Genomic DNA, 24,682 nt, shown 5'->3' with positions numbered 1-24,682 from the left:
CTGATACATATGACCCGGTGTACACAGCTGTGAAAGCCTCTGCAGAGTTCTTTCACACACTGTAATTAAATGGTAATTTCTGAAAGGGAGGTTCCGTAATCCCACTTCCAGTAAATATTTTTACAGAGCTATATTAGATCTATGTGTTAGGCGCTGTGTTGTGACTGGATTTACAACTCTGTGTTTAGGATTTATAGAAATCAGCTGTTTTTGTTTAGACACTAGGAAAGCACGAGACATAAACAAACCCGAATGTTCAGTGTGATGTTGACGCACTGATGGAAATGGACAGCAATTAAATGAGAAGGGGGAAAAAAATCAAAAAGTTGCCTGGAATTGTTGGGGATCACACATGTACTGGTCTTGTATTTCCCCCTTGGGTATTTCTAGACCATATTGACTGTATAAAAATCACATACATGGGAATTGCAAAGTCCAAATTTGGTGATAGATTTTAGATGTAGTCCAATGTTTGCATGATTTATCCTTACAGGTTATCGAGGAGACTTTTTCTGTCCTCTTCACATAAGTCTTTGTTTACTCACTGGGCACCTGGGGACACCACCCTCCATCCTTACTCTGGAGACTTGTCTCTAGTAACTGTTACTACTCATGGTCCTTTGTTTAGAAAGTATGGCCACCCCTGCTGTGGGAGATATGCACTTCACCTTTTGTTCACTCAAGCGGTAGAGGGACATTTTAAAGCCTTCACGAAGACTAAATGAACAATTTGATCTCTCAAATCATCAAATTGTTCCTTTTAGTCTTGGTGAAGGCTTTAAAATGTCCCTCTATCGATTGAGTGAACAAAAGGCAAAGTGCATATCTCCCATAGCAGGGGTGTCCATACTTTCTTAACAAAGGACCAGTTTATTGTTCAGACATTAGGGGGGGCCAGACATTGGTGCCAGTGGGAGGCCTGGTGTCCTCATCGTTGGTGCCAGTGGGAGGAATAGTGTCTTGGGGCAGTGGTTCCTCTCACTGATACAAGGGCCAGATGAAGGCAAGCAAAGGGCTACAGTGGAGACCAATGCCCCATAGCATATGAATTTTAGTTCTTGAATCACACTGTCCACACTTGAAGAACCCCAGCTTGAGTAGCTAAATACAAAGAAAAAATATTTACTATCATCAGTTTCTGTGTTCCTTCCACACCCCTATTAAGATTAAGTATATTGCCACGCTGTTGATGTGGCCTCCATGCTCTTTCTATAAGCCAGTGCCTGAAACCTTTCAGGGTGACAAGTGTATGGGTTTGATGGAAGCTAAATTGTCTGAAAATACACCTTCAGCAAGATTTATGGTGTATCAAGGTCCTAATTATGTGTTTTTAAATACAAAAAAAAAAAAAATCTGTTAACATGGAGCTAAATTTCCTCTTCTTGCTTCTTCCTTCCTTTTTCTTCTGTCCGCCTTTTTCTTTTTTTTTTTTACCTGGAGTCTCACTTGAAAGTTCACCCAAGCTTCATACCCTTCAAGTAGCAGGAAATGACTAATCCCCTTTGTAGGGATGGATTTCATAGGATTGGTTACTGCAATTATATCCTAAATTGGCAGAATTAAGTATAAGAGACACCGATATAAGAGGCTTGTTAGCTTAGCCTTTATGAAAGGGATGCCTAATTTTAACACGGAAAACCTAATTATTTCACTTGAGAGAACTAGACATGTTAGCATTCTTTTTGTTGTTAGTGAAATTCCACATATTAATCGGCTCTGTAATATGTAAAAAAAAAAAGTTAGAGTTGTTGATAGAATTTGTCAGGTCAATCACACTCTGCACTGCCAAATGTGATTTTGGGCTGGATGGATATTGGATAGGTGGCGTAACTCCTTGACTTGGCAAACGCAAGTCATTTTTTCTTTCAGGAACAAAGACCAAAGTTAAAGACTGAAGGTTTGATTATTCATGCATTCTATGGATTAAGTTAAACTGTTATCGCTCTCGCTCTCGCTTTCCTTGTGGGGACAGGGGCACTTAAATAATTTTTTTAGTTTTACGCTTTTGCTCTTTTGAACTCCTTTGACCCGTTTGCAGTAGAGTGTGGTCTGAAGTTCGCTCTCTACTGATATCACCAATATCGGTCCAGGCACAACGTCCTCCCAACGCGGAGTTTGGATCCGCCAGGTGCCCGGACTGATAGTCATCACAGCCTTTCAGCAAGCCGCTGAGACTGCCGCTCCCCGTCCCTCCACAGCTCAGCGCTCCAGTGAGTGTGGAGGAGCAGAGCAGGAGAGCTGCTAATTGACAGGCAGTGGCTTTCTGCTTGGATCTGTGAGGTTTGATCACTCGATTCTCAGTGTAGAGGAACCGATGCGGCATCCACCTAGGTAAATCTGAATCTGCAGTAGCCCTGTGTCCCATACTTCTCTTTTAAGGCTTTAGAACCACTTTAAAGTGGAGGGCCATCCTGAAAAACAAAAATACATAAAAAAAAAAATCAGTATAATTTTTTTTTTTTTTTTTTAAACTTACCAGAAATGCCTGTTGCTAGGCATATCGTCCTAATCTGCTTCTTCCTCCTCCATGGTGATCTTCGCTCTTCTCTCCTCCGTGCGGCATCTTCTGGGTAATGGGGCACTGTGTGTTCTGGGAACTGTGTGTCCCAGAACACAGCGTGCCCCATTCACAAAGGGCTGCGCGACTGGCGCATGCGCAGTAGGAAACGGGCAGTGAAGCCGCAAGGCTCCACTGCCTGTTTCCCTTCGTTGAAATGGGGGAGCCGAGGGATGGGTCAGCCTTGGGCGACCGACATTGCGGTTGCCCTGGACAGGTAAGTGCTTATTAAAAGTCAGCAGCTACAGTGTTTGCAGCTGCTGACTTAAAAAATGTTTTTTTTAAAGTTGGCCCTCCTCTTTAATTTGTTCCCTTTGCATTGTAGAATATGCAAAATAAACTCTACACACTACCTATGTATTAGCAGCAATATACAAGATTATAGTTCGTTTTATACTCTAGTGGGAAATGAATAGTGAATATTCCTCTTTATGCTGTTTTATTGATTAAAATGTATCACTATTTCTTCACAATGATTATAGCTACAGAGATAAATGATGGCTTGGTTTTTTTGAAGTGCTTTTACTGCTTGCTCACATACATACTTTATTTTTCATAATCTGGGCACAGGTTCAGTTTAACCATGAAAGCATTAATGCTAACCTTTTTGCAGAAAGAAAGACAAATATTTCCATAGCATTTCACTTCTCGTTGTGTTAAAAACACTCCTGTTTCTGCATATTGTATGCACCGAATAATTTTCACAGCATATGAATTGTTAGGGTTCCTGATAAAGCACAGCTGACAAACCTGTCCATGCAGCGATTTCCTGGAGTACACAACTAGTACATGTAAGAATTCTCTGAATCTTATTATAAAGAAATGCTTTTCCTTCATCTTCCCACAGCTGGAATCATTTATTTTGTTCTAGGCTTTTGAAATGCTTGTTGATTTTATATAAATGGCTTATATTAATGAGGGAGGGAATAATCAGGCAAAGGTAAACTAATGAACTGTAGGGTTGTTTTTTTGTTTTGTTTTTAACCCTTAAGGTTTTCTTTTATGGGTTTATATTTTTTTATTTTTTGTAGATGTATTTTTACAAATAATCGTGTCCTACGTTTAAGCAACTACAATTAAGAGTGTGTTGGCATATATGAAAACTATGTGATGTGTGGATTTACTAAATAACAGTTTTGGCTGAGAGCCATGAATGCCACATTGTAATTCCGCGAGAGCCATACTATATGTGGAAAACAAATTTTTTATTTTTAATCGACTAATTTCAGTTATAACCACATCTCCCCTACGATTGTCTGCTTGCTTACCACTACACAGGCAGGCAGATGCACGAGCAGTTGAGGCGGGTGACGATGACGTCAGCGTGCTGCTCACCTAGGCCGCCGCCGGGTGTACCAAGATGGCCACAGCTCCGGAGCTAGGCCGAAGCTGCGGCCTTTCCTATGGGCTCAATCCATGGATCGGCACACCACGCAATCCGCGGATTGAGAGGTGAGAGCCAGATGCAGCCCTCAAGAGCCACATCTGGCTCGAGAGTCATAGGTTCCCTACCCCTGCCCTATAGCTACTGGGAGCAACGTGACCCTGTATAGTTTGAATAGCGCTTGTGTTGCCTTATAAACTGATCAGTGATTTGGAACCCTGCATGGGATTAATGTAAGTAGATAAAAAAAAAAATCTTCCGGATATGTGTTGATAATATCGCTTTTAAAATAAAGCCACAGTTTGATATACAATAGAATACAGGGTAGTATAATAATCTATGCTGTGCTACAATTTGAGTTTGCTAATTGGAGGGAAGTCACAAAGCTGACCTGATCAGTGAGTGCCAGCTTCGTCATCACTATCCAGTCACAACCATGACCAAGCTGTATTGCTTTAGCTTAGATGTGAGACAGTAAATAGTCAGGCCTATCTGTAGTGCCTGGCAGGGGAAGGTGTGGGCTAGGTCGATTCCATATTTCGAGCAGAAATGTAATTCACTGATTTTCTTATACTGTGTATGCAGATGTGTTTCACTTATGCTTTCATTATCCATGTCATCGTGCCCATCTTCATGGTGCCATTCTTTGCTGAACACTTGGTGAACAGTGGTTGTAATTTAATCTCCTTATAAAAAATTGTCTGGATTTTAAATGGGAATGTTGACCTTTTTTTGTCTTTTTTTTTTTTTTTTCCACCATGTTTCCTGGGAAATTACTAGCAACTTTCTTAGTTTTCTGTGAATAGTTTAGTTTAGTAGCAGTGACCAGGTCTGTTTCCCATGTGCAGGCCGTGGGTAAACCGCCATTCATTTCTGATCTGTTTATACAGTCTGCTTTTTTAGGGGGGGGTGGGGGGTTGAATTTCTCTTGGAATCCCAGTGGCCTTTGTGTAAAATTTGCTACATCACTTCGCATACGTGATCAGAGTAAGTAACCATTTCTGGGGAAAGCTTTTGCACAAAATGTTTGCATTAGTTATTGTGAGGATTTGTTAAATATATTTAGTTCCTGACAAGTCTCTTTATATACAGCAAGTGTCATTAATTTAAAATATTTTAAAATAAAACCTTGAAGTAAACTTTGTTGAAATTAAGCATGTATATTTATACAGTACTGCAAAAGTTTTAGGCAGGTGTTATGCAAGTGAATAACCAGGACCCCAGAACGATCTTCCAAAGCTGAACCCACACAGATGGACTTCCCGATACTAATCCAAGACTGTGTAGATAGTTGACAGGAAGAACAAGGAACTAAAATTGGTGAAAAGCCACTGCTTTTATTAAAGTCGTATCCATTTACACATTCGAACTGTAATGCCAGTGGAAGCGGTCTCAAATTAGAGGACGGCGATCTGTCTCCTGGCCAAGGCATTTAGAAGGTAACGCAGGAACTCCCCAAAGGTGCTTGACTGGGAGGAAGCTCTCCTGGAGCTGCTACCAATAAGTGTTGCCAGACTAAACCTGCTGTTGGGATAAGAGCACCACTGCCTCTGCACAGTTATAATCGCTCCATCACCATAGCAACAACACATTTCAGAGCTCTGCCCCTTTTTGTTTTGAAAATTCCTCAACTATGCGCAATCCTAGGAATTGGGGTGCAGAAAAATGGCAGCTGGTACTCTGGACTGATTTGTCAAATATTTGAATATTTTGGCTGTAGCAGGAGACAGTTTGTTTGCCAAAGGGCTGGAGAGTGGTACTATGAGTGTCTGCAGGAAAAAATGAAGCATGGTGGTGTTCCTTTTTATTTTCGTGCTGCATTTCTGCAAATGGAGTTGGCGATTTGGTCTGGATGAGTGATGCCCTCAATGCTGAAACATACAAGCATATACTTCTCCATCATGGCATAACATCAGGGAGACATGCAACTTGCCCCAAATTTATTCTTCTGCAGGACATCGACCCCAAACATACAGCCATTGTCCTGAAGAACTATTTTCAGCATAAATAAGTAGTCCTGGAAGTGATGGTTTGGCCCCTACAGATTCCTTATCTCAATGTAGTCTTTCTGGGATTACATGAAGAGATGGGTTTGAGGCAGCCTACATCCACATGTGGTTCTCCAAGATGTTTGGGCGAACTTGCCTATGTTCCTTCAAAAACTGCGTGCAAGTGTACCTACAGATAGTGAATGTACACCAACAGAGTAGGACTTGATAAGTTGAGTAAGGGGGAAAATGATCCCTTTTTGGACATTAGACATCCCAAGTTTATTTTCCTTTTTTTGACCCATTTTTGGTAAATTAAGAAATGGGCTGTTAGAAGTTTCAATTATGAAACTTGGTAATTATGCACTAGATGCACTAGAGGGTTTATGTACAGGTCACACACAATGGAAGCATAGAGATGAAGGGGATAAGGTAAAGATATGCACAATAAGGCTGCATTCACACTACAGCGTTTTGAATTGCGGACAGATTAGCTGCTGATCTGCCCAAGATTTGACAGCACCGAGGTGTGAATGGCAGAACTCACATTTGAGATGCCATTCATTTGAATGACACCTCAAATTGCGGTGTGGGTCTGCCACGCGATAAAACGTGCAGCAATCGTGGAAACCATGTCTCTCCAAAGTAGTTCCTGAACTATTTGTGGCCGACGTGCATCCCGCCTGCCTGTTTTATCACGCAACAATCGCGGCAGACCTGCACCACGATTTAAGGTGATGTTTAAATGAATGGCATCTCAAATGCAAGTTCAGCGTTTTGTCATTCACACCTCAGCCCTGTCAAATCATGGGCAGGTCCATGGTAAATCTGCCTGCGATTTAAAACGCTGTAGTGTGAATGCAGCATAAGAAATTGAAGGAGTCAACATAAAGATCATGGCAGAGACCCGATGGGCCATTCATTCACTTATTCATTAAATCCGCCTTACAACGTTAGAAAGGATGGGCTGTACAATATAAACACTTAACATTTTTGATTGCTGTAATTGGTCATCACAGTGATCACACGATAAAGAATCTGCCCTATACAGTACACTGTGTCTCTGAACCCAGCCGTCCCTTGATTGCTTCTTTAAATGCATTTAATCTGTGTATCTAGCAGTTTGCCCGAAATTCTGCTTTTAAAGTGAGATTTGTGATGATGGTTAATATTGGTTTTATAGAAGAAAAGAATAAGTAAGCATGAATTAAATGTTTTCTAATTTTCGACTATGTCATCAGATTTCCTTCTAATATGTTGTAGACAAAGGTGATCTGTCTGCATTCATATGCATAATGCACATTCAGACTATAAATAACAGGCTAGGCTTTGATGTGTGTTATGCCTCTTGGAAGTTTTACTGCATTCTGGCACATAAACATATCTGTATGATATTCTTTCATCTCCATGGATCATGCACGTATCATGATCTAACGTCCTTCTGCTCTGTTTTACGACTGTTCTGTAGGCCCCTATGGAACTCGCCAGCCCGGCACAGCTGTCTTGCTGGCTGTGTGGATAAACACAGTATGCAGTGACCCTAAATGGTAGAGTGGGTGAAATGAAATGTGTTCACTTGTACTTTTTTGGGTTAACTTTTAACTAATTAGCCACAGTAAAAAAAAAAAAAACTCCAAACCCAGTGTAAAATATTGTCCTGGAAATGTAGTTGTGTTCTGCACCAAGTTATGGGAAAGGAATCCATTTTTTTTTATTAAATGTTTGGCAATAAAGGACTTTTAATGCTTGTGTGGGGTTTTTTTTTTTTTTTTTGGTTTTTTTTTGTGTGCTAGTGAATTGCTGAAAACATGAGTGACAGTCATATTTTGTCTGATTTAGTCTGAAAGATTAGCAAGGCCACTTTCACACTGAGGCGCTTCTAAACTGCCAGTAAAAACACTGAGCGCTTTTGAAGAGCTTTTCAGGCGCTTTTGAAAAGCTTTCCATCCATTTCAATGGAGAGGGGAGTTTTTCACCACCCTGCCAGCACACTGCCCCAGTGTGAAAGCATTCATCGATTTTAATGGAAGTGTTCGTGAGCTTTTTAGGCGCTGTTTTTAGCGTGAAAGCGCCTGAAAAGCACCTCAGTGTGAAAGTGGTCTAAAAGTTACCAGGATGAATATACATTTTACTGTAAATGGGTGATATATAGGTAAGCCCACACACTACATATATCAAATATGACGCAAAATATGGCTGTTTTGTGTATACATGTTGGCTTTGGAAATGATTTAGAGAAATATTGGGTACGAAGTCTTCTAAATACACTTTATGCTTTAGCTGGATAATCTTCATAGTGTTTAAGTTTCAGTTCACTCACTGTAGATTCAATCTGTGAAACTGGTGCTTTGGCATTTAGACATGGGAGTGGTTCTTTTCCATGCCAATGTTGGAGGCAGATGAGGCAAGTATTCTGCTAAAGGGATTATCATAGTGTTGGGAGTTAATTTTTAGGTTAAAGTTCTTCTAAAAGAAGACGTTTTTGTCTAAGTTTTTCTAAAGTTTTGAATTGGGGGTCGACTAATCTTGTTTTTTCAGGGCCAATTTCTGATTTCCAGCCACCTTTCAGGCCAATAGCCAATGACAAGTGACAATATTCTGTACATCACCGTCACCTGCCACCCAGGTGCAACATATTACTTGCCACTGTCACCTGCCACCTATATGCAGCTTGTCACTAATTGCACTACTTCTGACAGGCTCACAAGTGGGTGCTAAATTATGTTTTTATACATTTTTATCACATCCTTAAGCCCCATACACACTATCAGTTTTTCAGCTGAGTTTTTCCTTCAGATTTACCAAAACCATGTAGTGCAAAGGGCCTGCCTGATTGCATACACATTGAAACTCCTAAGGTTTGACCTCATATTACATGGTTTTGGTAAATCTGAAGGAAAAAATCAGCAGAAAAATTGGTAGTGTGTATGGGGCTTAAGTTTAACTTGAGTCTAAAATGCATTATCAACTGTAACTTTTTTTTGGCTTCTTAAGACGATTGTTTAGCACTTTCTCTCTTCCTTTTCAAATGGACCTCTCAATTTTGATGACAGTAGTTTTTGCCAGGGGCCCCCCGTTTTTTTGCAGAGCTGCTGAAGCCAAACCATTGGGCATTAATTGATTCCTTGTTATTGGCTAGGTCCTTTGTCTAGCGCCTCACCCTTATCTTTCTCTGAACTTCAGTTCTTTCGTAGGCACTTACTTGGAAATAGTATGCAGGTCACTTGACCTTACTCTAACTTTCTAATCTTTTTATTTCTGGTCTGGTTCATTGAAAACAAGTAAAAATTAGAAATGGTCCTTAAAGCCAAACACCTCTTGGTCAGAGGTCAGTGCCCTGAGATCCAACTTACAGTAGCCATGCCCCCGGATGACATGGCATTGGGTGGGGCTACCAGACATGACTTTGTCATGCTTTCTTTTGAGGAAAGTCGGACCAGAAGAAGAGTCCTTGCCGATCGGGCAATCAATGCGAAATAAGTGTTTAGCTTTCTATATATGCGATTTGTGAATTCTAATATTTAAATAAATTTGCAGGTTTTAACTTTATTACACTGAGAGCCCTATTTTCCTTCTATATGATCCTTGCAAGTGAATGAGTACTTTTCAGCATAATGGTCAGCTGACGTAACTGACCAGGATCATTGACCATTTACAAGCTGATGGTCACTTCAATCCAGTAAGAACCTCTTGTGCATATGGGGGATTCTTAGGTGGATGGGTGTTCATTTGCAGCAGTTCACAATAAGTGGAGCTTTAATATTTGTGTTGATTGGATGTCGTTTTGACATGGAGTGGAGGACTCCTTTCTTTCTATGGTGTATATACACCACTCTTTATATGATTGCACTTCTCTTTTATATTTATTATTCAGGATTTATACAGCACCAACAGTTTGTGCGGCGCTTTACAATATGAGGGCAGACAGTACACTTAAAATACAAATCAATACAGGAGGGATCAGAGGGCCCTGCTCATTAGAGCTTACAATCTAGAGCAGTGATCACGGTTAACCCTTTGCTCCTGATAACCTCTTTCCTGCCAGTGTCCTTTATACAGTAATCCGTGCATTCTTCTTCTTTTTTTTTTTTTTTTTTTTTTTTTTTTAGCACTGATCACTGTATTGGAGTCACTGGTCCCCAAAAAATGTTACTTGGGGTCAGTTTTGTTCGCTACAATGTTAGTCCCGCTAAAAATCGCTGATCCCTGCTATTACCAGTAAAAACAATTAAAAAAAATAAAATCCCCAAATCTATCCTATAGTTTGTAGATGCTATGAGTTTTGCAAAAACCTATACATATATGCGGTTTTGGTTTTTGTTCTTTCCTTTGCTTACCAAAAATATGTAGAAGAATACATATTGTTTTATAGCGCAAAAAATAGAAACCGCAGAGGTGATCAAATGCCACCAAAAGACGACTCTATTTGTGGGGAGAAATGAACGTCCATTTTATATGGGTACAGCGTCGCATGCCCACGCAATTGTTAAAGTAACAGGGCCGGATCGCAAAAAATGGCCTGGTCATTAAGGGGTTTAAACCTTCTAGGCTGAAGTGGTTTAATTTACATAGAGCAGTAGGCAGCACAAAGCATATGTTCACGACTTTGCAGGATCGGTTTTAAAATCATTCTACCTTTTGAAAGGGGGATCCTGCAAGCTTAAAAAAAAAATGGCTTGAGATGCCTGTTGCTCTATGTAAATAAAGGACCAGATTATCGGTGTACCAAGCTATGCTGGTAACAATCCTTATTTCCAATGATTTGTATGATGGTGACATCCATCAATTTACTGTAGTACCCAGCATGAACTGGACAAATCTAACTTTCCCAAATATTGGACACGTCCAAAGTTTTGCATCACTGTGTGTTGCAGCACGTTGCATTAGAGAGCTATTCAAGGCACTGCAGTGTCCGTGCTTGTAATGTGTTTTGCAATAACATCATTGAGGCAAAGCATAGATGTAAATCGACCCTTAAAGTTCTTTAGTTTCACTACACTGAATATAATAAATAATAAGTTTGGTATGAAATTCTTTGAAAATCTGAGTGGAAAAAAAAATTATATAAAGCCTTTTCATACACTGAGATCTGGTTGTGGTCATTTCAATAGAAACTTAGTGAGTGTGAACTTGCCAAGGGCAAACTTTATTATAGTTTGTGTTTTCAATGATAAAATTTAGTTTTTGACCTTTTGCAAATGGATGATGGTGCTTTAATTAAGTGGTTGGATCTTGATCTTTTCATATGGTGGGGAATAAAAAGCATGATGTGATGTGTCCTTCCTATATCACTATTTATGATGCGGTGTCCAGCATGTGATTCAGTAGTGAGCATAAAAGAAGAAATCAAGTCAAATGGTCATATTATCAACACTGTATTAGCTCAGCTGCAGTGTTAAATTTCCTGATGAGTAATAGTACGTTTCTTTTATTTTTTATTTTTTTCAGGTGCGCCAGAGGTTTCCTGCATGGCCATGCCAAAGAGTAGTGTTTTGCAGTACAGCATCGCCCTCTGATGGTGAGTAGATGTATTTGCATGTTGAATTGTAGCTGGTGTTTTCTTCCAGAGAGATGTAGTGAGATCTATCCTAGTATCCTTTCAAACAATAAATGAACAATTTATAGTAAAAATTACATTATGTACATTTTTTTATTTTTAAAGATGCTAAATTCCAGTTACTTATGTACGTCTTTATTTTATGTAAAATATATCCCTCTGTTTTGCTACGTTCGTTATTTTTACAATTACATCTTATTTTTATTTTTTCACTAGCTATCCATATGGGTAACAATCTTCCAAGGCTGTCCACAAATCTTCACAACAGGTTTATCTGCATAAGACTCTAAATGACAAACAATTCCCTATATTTTTGTATAAAAGCAGATCATTAGGCCTTGTATACGAAGTTCTACTTCCAAAGCCTGGTGATCCTTACCCGCAGTTAACATTTTTACCCAAGCTTTGATCATGTGGAAGCATGTAAAACTTTTTTCAAATATAATTTTAATTATTTAAAATAGAAAATGTTCACATTTTTGTGTGGTTTTATTTTATTTTTATTTTTTTGATTCACATAGATAATTCTTTATGTACTTTATATATTTGCCACATGCAGGTAGGGGAATATATCCACAAAGTGAACTGCTAGTGAAAATTTAGTTATGCTTTGTAAATGCATTCAATCTTCATTTTATGCTGAATAGCAGGGAAAATATGAATTCACCAATGAAATAAAAAAATTTAAATAAACCTTACTTGCTCAGAAACATGTCGGCTATTGAGCCAAAAGGTGTTAAGACTCCATAAACATGCTTCCAAGTAGTCGGACTGATCTGCAGCTAGGCTGCTGCCCATTTCAAAGTAAGAAGATAAGTGTTGTAGTCCTACCAATGCCCTACTTTTCCGATTTTATCTTCAGTAAGTCTTCAGTGAAATACTGAAAGCAAAGGTGACATACAGTGTTGCTGTATTATCCTGTTATACTCAATGCCTACTGTAGAACACTGTATTTGATGGTGCAGTTCACATTTAGAAATATTTATAAAGGCCCAGCGAACGCAGTTAACATTTTATATTTAACTTAAAGGGTAACTCCACTTTCGTGGGGGGAAAAAATGGCAAATAAAATATAGCACATATAATTGCGACACTAATCATTGTAATTGAATGTTATTAAAAATTGCCTTTCCTTTTCAATCTGCAGCCACTGCAATTTTCTGAGAATGCATTGCAATATGGCTACACAGTTGTTCTGCACACAAAGTGTGTAATGACCACTCCCCAGGAATTTGCAGCAAATGTTGTTAAAATCCTTGCAATGTTCATAGATCACCCAGAGGGGAGTTGCGCTTTAACAAAAAACATTTTTTAATTTGCTATTTTATTTTTATTTTTTGCACTGACAAACAAAAATGTGTAGAAACCACTAAACCTTCACTTTTAGGTGCATATGATATGCTGCCTATTATGTTAAATAATGTGACAAACCTCACTTGCAGTTTTGGGTAAAAATAGTAAGGTGTAACAGTCCAGCTGATTTCTGTTCTTTCTGTTTCTTACTAGATGTTTCTGTGATTTACCAAAACGGGTTGCCAGTGATCACCTTTACGCTTCCATCACGGCGGGAGCAATGCAGATTCACTCTAAAGCCTATTTCAGATACAGTAGGAGTATTCCTGCAGCAGGTTCAAGCAGAAGACCGAGGAATAGACAGGGTGGCAATCTACTCCATAGGTATGTAAATGTTTATCTGTGATGGCTTCAACTCGCTCTGTGATTTTTTGTTTTTCTCTCTGAATTGTGTTCTGTTGCTTGGTGCTTTTAAAAATTTTCAGAGTGTATCCACAGTGCATGCATCACCAAAAATGTACTCGTGTGGGTTTTCTTTTTATTTTTTTATTTTTTTTTCTTGTTTTTTCCATGCTTGGATGTGGAGCTGCACGATTCTGGCCAAAATGAGAATCGAGATTTTATTTTTTATTTTTTTTGCTTAGAATAAAAGATCATGATTCTCTCACAATTCTTGCAACGTAAAATCTTTCACATTATACAAAAAATAACAATGGGCTAACTTTACTGGTTAGTGTGTTTTTTTTTTTTTTTTGAAGAAAAAAAAATTGCATTTGAAAGCCTGCTGCACAAATACAGTGTGACATAAAATATTGCAACAGCCACCGAGAGAGAGAGAGATGTGTGTTTGGGGTGGGTCATTTTCTAGCAAAAAATTATTTTTAACTCGAAACCAACAAATGTCAGAAAAGTTTAGTGTTTAAGTGGTTGAACTTTTCACTTGCAGAGTCTATTCTATTGACAAATTATTACAATGTTTATACTTAAGTTCAACTGATAAAGAATGTTTTGATTCTTGGCAGACTGCCCGGTTTTTCTCTTCCTTTATTTTGATGGCTGTGGCTTCAGAAGAGCAGAGAGAATTCACTCTAGTCAAGTTCATGATAGCCAACCTCTACGATTAATTGTGCAGCTTTACTTGGATGGATAGTGATAAATGAGGGGAGAATTACCCATTGATTTCTTACCATAGCCCCCTTACCCCTGTTTCCCAGTCTTCCAGCAACAAGCAAGATCTTTAGTGCTCCCAACTTTAATGGGGGAGAAGGGGGTGCTATTTTCAATGGCGTATTAGGCAATGCTTTTGAGAATTATAATATCTGGGTATTTGTAAAATCTATATTGCAGATCTTTAATCAAATGCCAGACTCACTGATTATTTTAAGTATCGCACACAACTTGTTTCTTTAGATCACCTACTGTATGTACAGAGAGTGTTTGGGCTGGGTCTGGTCAGCATATGAAACATCCTTAACTTGGCTTAATCGGAATACAGCGTACAACTTTGGCCAGTTTTCTCTGCTAAATGCATACAAACAAGCTTCTCTTAAAATTAAAAGATTTCCCCAGTTTTATGTTTAATTTAATTTATTTTTAAGCGTAACGTGGCATTTTGGTGCCATGTCTGTCCACAGTGACTTCTCACCTGATTTTGTTTAGCATGGGGCTGCTAGGTTTGACACTACCCAGGAGGGCTGTAGGTAGACAGTCAACAAAAAACAAACATGGCCTTTGCTAACACATTTGATGGAATATTCCTTTTACCGTTGCTTAAAATCTTTCCTTTTTGGCTTGGACTATGTGCACTCCTCTTGCTGCAGTCTATTTGGTCTTACAGTAATAATAAACCTAACAAGGTGACTTGAGATCTCTTGTAACAGCTTTTTAGATGGACTAATAAAGGAGAAAAATGTATCTCCTGGGGAAATTTTGTGTTCAATATGGGTATAGCAAAAACGTTATTCAGACCACTTGGTTCTCGTCTGAATAAATATAATAATCTGTAAAAATGTATACATTGTGAGTAAATGTAGGTAACAGAGTCTGATGAATAAAGGGAAATGAGCCTATTTCATTGTGATTTTGGATTTAGTTTATTAAAGGTCTAAAGCCTTTTTTTTTTTTCTTCCCCCACTTACAGATGGAGAACGTATATCCTCATCCACAAGTATAGAAGTTCTTCTATTAGATGATTTTAAATTGACTATTAATGATATAAGCTACCATGTGCGGCCGCCAAAACGAGGTATGGGGTGTTAAACAGTTAATGAACCTTTTTGCTTGCTTTTCCTTCGTACAGTATATATTAATCTTGGCTTTCTGCCTTGTTTTCCTACATGTTCAGAACTTTTAAGCCACGAAGATGCAACAACAATGAATGACTTGAAGACCCTTGTACAGCAGTTGTACAGCTCTATGCGAGTTGAAGAACACCAGCTCGACAAGGAACAAGAACTTTGTCGTCGGTTAGAGGTCCTTCGAGAGCAGCTGGATCCTCTTGAAAAGGTCAACTAAAAATCTGTACTCTGGACAGTTTTAAAATGTAAAAATCTAAACCGTGATAAGGAGTGCCCAACAGACAGCCAGAAAAGCCTGTACTCTGTTCTTGAGCAGCGAGCTGCTTGTCGAGTCAGGCTTTGTCGGACCTTGGCGCTGAGCACCTTGGGAGGGGTGCTTGATGCTGTGCAGTGTTTGGGGAATCTGCGGGTCAGACTGATTTGTACTTTTGTGTTACAGCAGGCACATTAACTCAGTGCATTGGCATGCCATTCAAAATTGGCATTCCAGGGGAGTTATTAGAACAGTTAATGGGGATTTCGGGATCGCTTTACTGGGCAGGGTCAAGCATTTGTTTGCCTTTGTCTTGAACTCTCTCACTAGCTGAGGCACTGCTATTCAACAATACCTGTTCATTCATTGTAAGGTGATGATTGCTCCTGACCGCATAGTGTTATTGTCAATCATCTGCCATCACCACATAGAGAACACCCCACAGTAAAGGAAGAGGTATTTCTGAATATCTGTGCCCCAGCAAGTAATCCAATGCTTGACCCTGCCCTCCAGACATAAAGTGGTCAAATTCCCCCTGTATGTCACTCTGACTCCCACCTTGAGTGCTAATTTTTAATGGCATATCCCCACGCTAGGATTATGCGCTTGCTGTGGCACATCGCAATGCATGGTATTGCGCTATTAGAAAAAGTTGTATGCAATTTTAAGCAAGTTGGGGTGTCCTATATCATGACAATGCACTGCAAATAGAATAAATGGGGCCTGAAAATCAAACCTGACTTTAATGCATTACACACCATGTTTGTTTGTGGTGCCCTGCTACATTGACTGCAAGAGGGAGACATGTCAAGGGTATGACTTGCAATCTGTGCTGTTACAGTAGATGGCAGGTCATGTACGGGGCTGCCCTTTGGCCTCTGGTGCTAAAGGACCTTGTCCTTTGAACCACATGTTGAATGCAACCTGTGAATTTTTCACTTGCATACACCAAATGCGTGTGACTTTTGCATGTTCAGCCCTGTCCACACAACAAAAAACTATGAGCAGCCTACACATGTAGCCAAAAATGTATAACAATATTTTTATTTTTTTGCCAATTGTAGGTTCGGTTTCAGATTGCTCGACGAGCAGCAAAGAAGACGAGATGGGCTCAGTGGGGAATGTTGGCGTATATGTCTGTACAATTTGGAGTCTTTGCTCGTTTGACATGGTGGGAATACTCCTGGGATATCATGGAGCCGGTCACATACTTTGTCACTTATGGCACAGGCATAGCAGGATGTGCCTATTATATTCTAACAGGCAGGGTAAGCATGCCATGCCTTTTACTAGAGCTGGAACTGTAATAAATACTGTGCTGTTCATGGAATCTGTTTCTGGTGTAGATGTCTGGTAAAGTACAACTAAAGACTCCTGAATGGCCATCTAAAAATGTACCAAATCCAGTTACTATGTAATGCACAAAGAGTGACATCAAGAGAGTATGGGTTTGTGGAATGGAATCTCATTCAATTAATGAGGGTTACATATTTGTATCATCCCGGTAACTTATATGAAAAGCACAGAAAAGTAGGGTTTGAGACTTTACATATACCTCCTATAGTCATTATGAAACAATAGATACAAAGGTTTATGTAAAAAGATTGTTAAATAAAAGACAAATCTAAAAAAAGTATATATTGCGAACAACAAAACACATTACAGTAACAGACGCATTAAGACTTTGGAGGTCAACGCATTTTGCGGATCATCCGCTTCTTTAGAACAGCCAAAGTTTAATAGATAGTAAGTGTGTGTGTGTGTGTGTGTGTGTGTGTAAAAAAAAAAAAAAGTGTGTGCATGTATATAGATGTATGTCTATCTATATCTCTCTATCTGCACTTAAAAACTTTGTTCGTTCAAAGATTTGTTGTAAAGTTACATCTCAGTGTGTTCAAAAGATTTCTGTTTGGGGCTCACATGCTCTTTTTGAACATTTTCTGAGATGTAACTTTACAAATCTTTGAACGAATAAACAAAGTTTTAAGTGCAGCAATCCTTTGGACTTTTTTGCTTATGTATGGACAGTGGGAAGACCTGATTGCTTTGCACTAATTGTGGACCAGGTGCAGCTTTCCCTAACCACATTTTTGTGTATATATTTATATTACACTTGCACACACGTACGTACGTACGCTCATAAATTACATACCCTGGCAGAATTTGACGACTTTGCCATTTTTCAGAGACTATGAAAACAAAAAACTTTTCTTTCACTCATGGCATCAATCAGTGACCCTGATCAAAAGTTTACATAGCCTGGTGATTTTGGCCTAATAACATGCACACGAGTTGACACAAAGTGATTTGAATGGCTATTAAAGGTAATCACCCTCACCTGTGATCTGTTTGCTTGTAATTAGTGTGTGTAAAAAATCTGTCAATTTCTGCACTCCTGACAGACCCTTGCATCTTTCATCCAGTGCTGCACTGACGTTTCTGGATTCTGAGTGACGGGGAAAGCAAGAGTTGTCAAAGGATCTGCGGAAAATGTTAGTTGAACTGTATACAACAGGAAAGGGATATAAAAAGATATCCAAGGAATTGAGAATGCCAGTCGGCAGTGTTCAAACCCTAATTAAGAAGTGGAAAAGGAGGGGTTCTGTTGAAACCAAACCACGATCAGATAGACAGACTAAAATTTCAGCCACAACTGCCAGGAAAATTGTTCGGAATGCAAAGAAAAAGCCACAAATAACTTCGGGTGAAATACAGGACTCTCTGAAAACATGTGGTGTGGCTGTTTCAATACAGTAAGGAGGCACTTGAAGAAAGATAGGCTGCATAGTCAAGTTACCAGAGGAAAGCCATTTTTATGCAAATGCCATAAAGGATCCCTCTTGCAATACACCAAACAGCACAGAAATGAACCCCAAACCTGGCACAATCATTTGGAGGGATGAGACCAAAGTCTATATTTTTTGGCCACAACCATAAACTCTTAATTTGGCGAGAAGTCAACAAGGACTATGATGAAAGGTACACCATTCCTACTGTGAAACACTGAGGTGGATCGCTGATGTTTTGGGGATGTGTGAGCTACAAAGGCACAGTAAATGTGATCAAAATTGATAGCAAGATGAATGCAGTATGTTCTCAAAAAATACTGGAGGAACATTTGCATTCATCAGCCAGGAAGCTGTGCATGGGATGTCCTTGGACATTCTAACATCACAATGATCCAAAACACAAGACCAAGTAGACCTGTCAGTGGCTACAGCAGAATAAAGTCAAGGTTCTAGAGTGGCCATCTCAGTCTCCTGACCTCAATATCATTGAGCCACTCTGGGCAGATCTCAAACGTGCAGTTCATGCAAGACACCCCTAGAATTTACAGGAACTGGAGGCTTTTTGCCAAGAGGAATGGGCAGCTTTACCAGCTGAGAAGATAAAGAGCTTCATCCACAAATGCCACAAAAGACTTGAAGCTGTCATTGATGTTAAAAGGGGGCAATGCACAGTATTGAGGACTCTGGTATGTCAACTTTTAGTCAGTCATTTGGGTAGTTTCTGTCTTCATTATGATTTAAAAATGGTAAACACAGTTGAGAAGTCATAAATTCTGTCAGGTTATGTAAACTTATAAACACAAGTGTGTGTGTGTGTGTGTGTGTGTGTGTGTGTGTGTGTACAAAAGTATTCACCCTTTTGGCTTTTTACCTATTTTGTTACATTACATCCTTTAGTTTGTTTCTTTAATCTTAATTATATGATGGATCAGAACACAATAGTTTAAGTAAAATTATAAAACTATATACATAAAACTATTTTTCAGAAATAAAAACTGATAATTGGCCTTTTCCATATGTGTTCACCCCCTTTGTTATGATGCCCATAAAAAGCTCCGGCGCAACCAATTACTTTCAGAAGTCACATAATTTGGGAAATGATGTCCACCTGTGTGCAATCTAAGTGTCACAGGAACTGTCATTACATATACACACCTTTTTTGAAAGGCCCCCAGAGGCTGTAACACCTAAGCAAGAAGCACATCTAACCAAACATTGCCATGAATACTAAGGAACTTTCCAAACCAGTAAAGGACTATGTTGCTGAGAAGTACAAGTCAGGGTTAGGTTATAAAAAAAAAAAAAAATAGCCAAATCTTTGATCCCTAGGAGCACCATCAAATCTATCATAACCAAATGGAAAGAACATGGCACAGCAGCAAACCTGCCAAGAGAGCCACACACCCAACTCTCAAACCGGGCAAGGAGGGCATTAATCGGAGAGGCAGCACAGAGACCTAAGGTAAACCTGGGGAGCTGCAGAGTTCCACAGCAGAGACTGCAGTATCTGTACATAGGACGACAATAAGCCGTACGCGCCATAGAGTTGGACTTTATGGCAGAGCGGCCAGAAGAAAGCCATTACTTTGAACAAAAAACAAAATGGCACATTTTGTGTTTGCGAAAAGGCATGTGGGAGACTCCCAAAATGTATGGAGGAAGGTGCTCTGGTCTGGTGAGAATAAAATTGAACTTTTTGGCCATCAAATAAAAAGCTATGTCTGGCGCAGACCCATCACATCACCCAAAGAACACCATCCCCACAGTGAAACGTGGTGGCAGCATCATGCTGTGGGGATGTTTTTCAGCAGTCATGACTGGGAAACTGGTCAGAGTTGAGGGAAAGATGGATGGTGCTAAATACAGGGATATTCTTGAGCAAAATCTGTACCACTCTGTGTGTGATTTGAGGCTAGGACGGAGGTTCACCTTCCAGCAGGACAATGACCCCAAACACACTGCTAAAGCAACATTTGAGTGGTTTAAGGGGAAACATGTAAAATGTGTTGGAATGGCCTAGTCAAAGCCTAGACCTCAATCTAATAGAAAATCTGTGGTCAGACTTAAAGATTGCTGTTCACAAGTGCAAACCATTCAACTTGAAGGAGCTGGAGCAGTTTTGCAAGGAGAAATGGGCAATAATTCCAGTACCAAGATGTGGCAAGCTCATAGAGACTTATCCAAAGCGACTTGGAGCTATGATAGCCGCAAAAAGGTGGTTCTACAAAGTATTGACTTTAGGGGGTTAATAGTTATGCACATTGACTTTTTCTGCTGTTTTGTCCTGTTTGTTGTTTGCTTCACAATAAAAAACAAATCTTCAAAGTTGTGGGCGTGTTCTGCAAATTAAATGATACAAATCTCCCAACAGTCCATGTTAATTCCAGGTTGTGAGGCAACAAAACATGAAAAATGCCAAGGGGGGTGAATGCTTTTGCAAGGCACTGTATATACTTGACCAATGTAGTCATATGCTTACTAACATATGACAACATTGCTATGTTGACCATAGAAAGCTGCATTAAATAGATTTCCCTGAAAAGATCAATAATGTATTTTTAGACTTTTTCAGGGGGCTAGAAGAAAACTAAGTTCAAAAGTGCTGCAGCACATATTTTTGTTTAATAGCAGAGCATAGTTCTGTTCTAATATGTATTCTTATCAAATATATTTCAGAGCAGAAGAAAAACAAAACTTAAGTTTATGGTAATTTTAAAACCTATGTATGAAAAGTATTCTGCCATAAATATGACCAACTCATGTACTGGCATAATCGTGCTCACTAACACTGATCCCTGTACAGGGAAAATAAAAACTGACTTTTATTGGGCAGTTAACAGAAAACACATAGTACATGAATATATGTAACATGAATGCTAAATCTTTAACTTTTTTTTTATTATTTATTTTTTTTCCTTTGTAGGAATATATGTATGCAGATGCCAGTGATAGACAGTTCTTACATTTTTTCCATAAAGCGGCCCAAAAAGAAAAATTTGATGTTTTGGAATATAATCGACTCAAGGATGCCATTGCTCAGGTATGATTTAGGATGATTTGATGATGGTTAATCTTCTTTGCCTAGCATGTTGCGTTTAGTACAGAGAACCTACGCCTATCAACCATAACATTATGACCACTGACGGGTTAAGTGAAGAACATTGATCTATTCACAATGGTACCTGCAAGTGGGTGGGATATATTTGGTAGCAAGTGAATATATTGTCCCTGAAGTTGATGTGTTGAAAGCAAACAAAAATGGGCAAACATAAGGATTTGAGTGACTTTGACAAGGGCCAAATTGTAATGGCTAGAAAACTAGGTAAGAGCATGCTCACAAATGTAGCTCTTGTGAGAGATTGTGGGATTGTGGGCAGCACAGTGGTGTAGTGGTTGGCACTCTCACCTAGCAGTAAGAAGGGTCGCTGGTTCAAATCCCAACCACGACACTTCCTGCCTGGAGTTTGCATGTTCTCCCTGTGCCTGCGTGGGTTTCCTCCAGGTACTCCGGTTTCCTCCCACAGTCCAAAGACATGCAGGTAGGTTAATAGGCTTCGGTTCAAAATTGGCCCTAGTATATGAATGGAGACCATGGATTGTGGTCTCCTTGAGGGTAGGGACCAACATGAGTGTGCAATGTACAGGGATAGGGACAATTGTAGACACTCAGGTTGAACTGGATGGACAGGTGTCTTTATTCAACCTAACTAACTATGAAACTATTCCTGGCTTCGAGTGGTCAGGACCTACCAAAGGTGTGGTCTAAGGAAGAAAAAACAGTGATGTGGTCATGGGTGGCCAAGGCTTACTGATGCACATAGGGAGCAAAGGCTGGCCCATGTAGTCTGATCCTATAGAGGAGCTATTGTATCTCAAACTGCTGAAATAGTTAACGTTGGTTCAGATGGAAATTTTGTTGCGTATGGGGCTATGTAGCCGCACACAGTCAGCGTGCCCGTCCTGACAAGTATCCTCACCTGAAAGTGTCTGCAATGAGCATGTAGGCTTTAGATCTGTCCCACAGAGCATTAGAAGAAGGTTGTCTAGTTTTGATGAATTCAGGAATGGTTTGGTTTGAGGAACAAGTACCAAGGTGTTGACCTCCAAATTCTCTGGATCTCAAACTGTTAAAGCATCTGTGGGGTGTGTTTGTAGCACTGGTATTTTCAATACCGATGCTAGTATTTTTCTAAATTGAAGTTTGAACCAAACTGCAGTTTCAGACAGACTAATTATGCTAAGGTTCTGGCTTCTGTACTAGCTTGGCTGATTTGTGTTAATTTCCACTTGACCATGGGTGTCGCTGTCACCACCGGTAAGTGTTGGAAATACAACAAGCCAAATGTATTGGGTATCCCTTTTACTCAGAAACGGCCCGGTGGGAGTGGTCTACCCGCTGTGCATTCTGGGTAAGGGTACTTAAGGTACTAACGCCATTTGCTGGGGTCTCTTCTTGGGGGTTCGTTTTTCCCCGACATCGTGGCCCTCCTGGCCTGAGACTCCGCAACTGCGGGGAGAAGCCAAGCAACTGGAGGATCCAGGGGAGGACCGAGCAATAAGGCTGGTGCCTCATGGAGAAGCCTGGAGACTCAGTTGGAGGATGCATCCTGAGTTGCTTACCATATAGTATCGTCGGGTCAGCTGAAAGAATCGGGTACTGTGGGGAAACTCTTTAATCTTTGAAACCAGAAGCTTATCGCGCCTTCCTGTGGCAGAGGATTACGTGACAAGATCGCTAAACTTATCAAGTCTGTGGCAGAGATTTTGTTTGAGCATCTCGCCGGCTGCTAGGTCAGTGAGAGCCCTATCCGGTGATTGCTAGATCCAGCTTGTGGAAATTGTTTGTCCTCTGGATCAAGGAAATACCTATAACCCGCAAAACTACGAAGATACCTGAATTCCCTTTACCCTCTACCCCTCTATTGCAAAAGTGTGTGTTTTTGTTAAACACCCAACAAAAAAAAAAAAACTAAGTGTCGGAGCCTTACTCTTTAATCAACTCTATAGCGGGACCCCTAAGACGGACACAGTGAGCAGGTGAGGTAACGTTAAGCCCAATAAAAGCTCCTTCTGGGGTTAGTGCTTCATTATGAAAAAAACAAGGCCAATCCACAGAGGCCCTAATTTGCATTTTGCATGACTTAAATGTCAAGTCGTACCACTGACAGGGATGCCTTCACAGTCCCCCTTTCTATTCATATGGCTTGTATCTATTAAATAAGAACATTTTTATTTCTGTAGCTGCTCAAGCACCCCTGGTATCATGTCAGTTTCCTATGTATAATAAAAGGTTCCAGATTGGCACTCTACCTGCCAGTGCCATCTGGTTGGATCCTCAATATTGCTGCCTCTGCATTTATTTTAATTTTTTTGGTTGAATAGTGGATTATAGATTGACCATTTCTTGACTCTAGTTTCATCACCTAGAATCAAACTGCTGGATGAGCAGGTTGTCATTTTGCCTACTCTTTTGTCCATTTGAGTGTATCGTTACAGAAGGCAGACTGTATCGTTCAGCCTCTCCAGCCTTGTGTAGCTATAACTGATCTGGTAGCCAGTCATTTTAGGTTACTAATAGAACAAGTAGTTCTGTTGACTGTTTTGTTTTGTCCAAACTCGTGGGGTTTTATTTTTTTTTTATTTTTATTTTTTTGTTGAACCGCTCAGGCTACTAGCAAAATATAGCTAAAGGCATGCAAGAAAAAAAATGCTTTGAATAAATCAACCATACAGTTATTAGAATAAAGTGCGTTTTGTGATAGTCATCAAATTGTCAATGGGTAGTTAAAAGGAATGCATAAAAGCAGATGTACCACTCGTAGGCATTGGGTACAATCTTTTTATGTTTTTATCGGTATGCTCAACGATCTGCAGCTGTTCCCTTTGCTTACGCTATTATAAATCTTCCCAAAACCTAATTTGCAAAACATATGTGACACACTTAAGGTGTAGCTTAGCATGTAATTGAAATCTTGGATAATTATATATTTGTGTGTGTATGTATACATTTATTTATTTTGTCTCGTAGGCGGAGTTGGACCTTAAGAGGTTACGTGACCCCCTGCAGCTACATCTTCCAATCCAACAAATCCAACAAATTGAAGATGCTAAGGATTGATCATTGTACAACTCTTAAATCCCCAGCAAAACCTGTGGATATCTCTTGCCTTTGAAATAAAAGCATTATAGGTGGTAGCTGGGATATGATAATGGGATGGGTGATCATTACCCCCCCCCCCCCCCCCCCTGTTTTTTTTTTTTTTTTTTTTTTTTTTTTTTTTTCTCTCCCCTAGATTTTTAAAGCCTTTGTTAAAGAAAAATGTAAATGGAAGAATAAAAATGAAATCTAATTGAAGGTTGGGGCCTTCGCCTCGTTAAAAGCCTATTTCAAAGGGCTTATGAAATTTCTTATTAAAACTATATATATATTTTACTTGTTGGTGAATGGTGAAATTTATGGAAGAGGGTCCCAAAGCAATTAAATGTTCATTTTTTATTTATTTTTTCTTTTCTTTTCATTCTCCTGGTTTTTATGACGAGTTCAAGTGCGGCAGAGTGCCTATT

At 39.6% G+C, this 24,682-nt stretch overlaps 1 protein-coding gene across 1 annotated transcript in view; it reads left to right on the top strand.

Moving 5' to 3' along the window:
- Positions 1–24,682, top strand: part of MCU (mitochondrial calcium uniporter) — a 165,659-nt gene that overhangs the window by 139,096 nt on the left and 1,881 nt on the right. Inside the window, exons 2-8 of the mRNA XM_077454407.1 lie at positions 11,378–11,447; positions 12,993–13,163; positions 14,920–15,024; positions 15,124–15,284; positions 16,394–16,597; positions 21,042–21,158; positions 24,147–24,682. The exon at positions 24,147–24,682 is cut by the window's right edge and continues 1,881 nt beyond it. Of these exons, the coding sequence (XP_077310533.1) occupies positions 11,378–11,447; positions 12,993–13,163; positions 14,920–15,024; positions 15,124–15,284; positions 16,394–16,597; positions 21,042–21,158; positions 24,147–24,236 (918 nt within the window). The 3' untranslated portion in view covers positions 24,237–24,682. The remainder of the gene's footprint in view (positions 1–11,377; positions 11,448–12,992; positions 13,164–14,919; positions 15,025–15,123; positions 15,285–16,393; positions 16,598–21,041; positions 21,159–24,146) is intronic.

Source organism: Lithobates pipiens, unplaced genomic scaffold, assembly GCF_037356315.1.
Source record: "Lithobates pipiens isolate NorthernLeopardFrog02 unplaced genomic scaffold, aLitPip1_a1.2 Scaffold_25, whole genome shotgun sequence".
Classification (NCBI taxonomy): Eukaryota; Metazoa; Chordata; class Amphibia; order Anura; family Ranidae; genus Lithobates; species Lithobates pipiens.
Note: the sequence above shows the minus strand (reverse complement) of the source record. Positions and strands in the feature narration are given on the sequence as shown.